The sequence below is a fragment of the Penaeus monodon genome, chromosome 34 (assembly GCF_015228065.2).
Source record: "Penaeus monodon isolate SGIC_2016 chromosome 34, NSTDA_Pmon_1, whole genome shotgun sequence".
Lineage (NCBI taxonomy): Eukaryota > Metazoa > Arthropoda > Malacostraca > Decapoda > Penaeidae > Penaeus > Penaeus monodon.
The window spans coordinates 12,151,306-12,152,349 of NC_051419.1; the positions used below are offsets into that span (position 1 = coordinate 12,151,306).

The 1,044-nt window shown below is 30.7% G+C and overlaps 1 protein-coding gene across 1 annotated transcript in view; it reads right to left on the reverse strand.

Annotated features, from left to right (window-relative positions):
* LOC119594588 (4-hydroxyphenylpyruvate dioxygenase-like protein) overlaps positions 1–1,044 on the reverse strand; it is a 98,210-nt gene continuing 97,166 nt past the window's right edge. The window contains exons 5-6 of the mRNA XM_037943629.1: positions 843–973; positions 1–670 (exon numbers count right to left, since the gene is read on the reverse strand). Of these exons, the coding sequence (XP_037799557.1) occupies positions 508–670; positions 843–973 (294 nt within the window). The 3' untranslated portion in view covers positions 1–507. The remainder of the gene's footprint in view (positions 671–842; positions 974–1,044) is intronic.

Here is a 1,044-nt window from a genome sequence, read left to right on the forward strand (position 1 = left end):
AATCCATGCTTGTATGTGAATTCACTGAATCCCAGTATTAATGACAAGCCAGAAGACATGGGCACTTCATTTCAAATTTTCCATTCAGATAAATCTTGTGATAATATTTTTCATGCTCTCAAATAATGTAATAATTTTATCATATCTAGATATTACTAGATATAATTTGTACATAGGAAATTTTGTGTATACTATGTGTTTATATAATAAATATACAAAAATATTAAAGACTTTTATTTTATTCTAGTACCCTCTTATTTTGATCATTGGTGACCAAAGTAAATATTTACATTAAGTTGGAAATATAAAATGATGATTCCAAAAATATATATTACAAAAATGTCTCACCTACAATAAAAGAAAATCACACATAAATGGCAGGTAACAAAAGCAACATTCTGACATTTGAAAATCCTTTCTAAGAATAAAAGAAAATCATAGGGACAACAAATTATCACAATAATATTTGTGTTTTTCATTCTATCTCATAGAACAAAGTCTAACTTCTTATGCTTTTAATTTCTGTTGCTGCTCATTGTACAAGATGATAGACTTGGCAAGAGCTGTGATGTTCCCTGCACCAAATCCTCGAGCTCCACATCGCTGTATAACCTCCAAGAAAAAGGTGTCTTGCTTGAAGATTGGCCCAGTGAAGACTTGCATTAGATACCTGAATACATGAAAGAGGATCTTTTAAGGAAAAGAAATAATACCATAAATGTATTTGTAAACATAATTTAAAAAGTTGAGCTTATCAGTACAATATTTGAAAAAATATAAATTCACATGTTCCAAGATTTTTTTGTTTCATTCATCACAACACTATTGTTATATAGTCTTACCTCTTTTTTCCCTCTTCTTCCTCCATTTCTGAAAAGATGTCTGCTTCCGTGTCTAACAGTATGCCTAAGTCTCTGAACATCGACAGTTCACTTCCATGTCCTGCTTCTTCAATCTCATTGAGCTTCACTCCCTAAAGGATTAGAGGTAATATGGTTAATTTATTTCAATCATATTTTCTTTCCCCTTCTTTCTTTCCCTCAG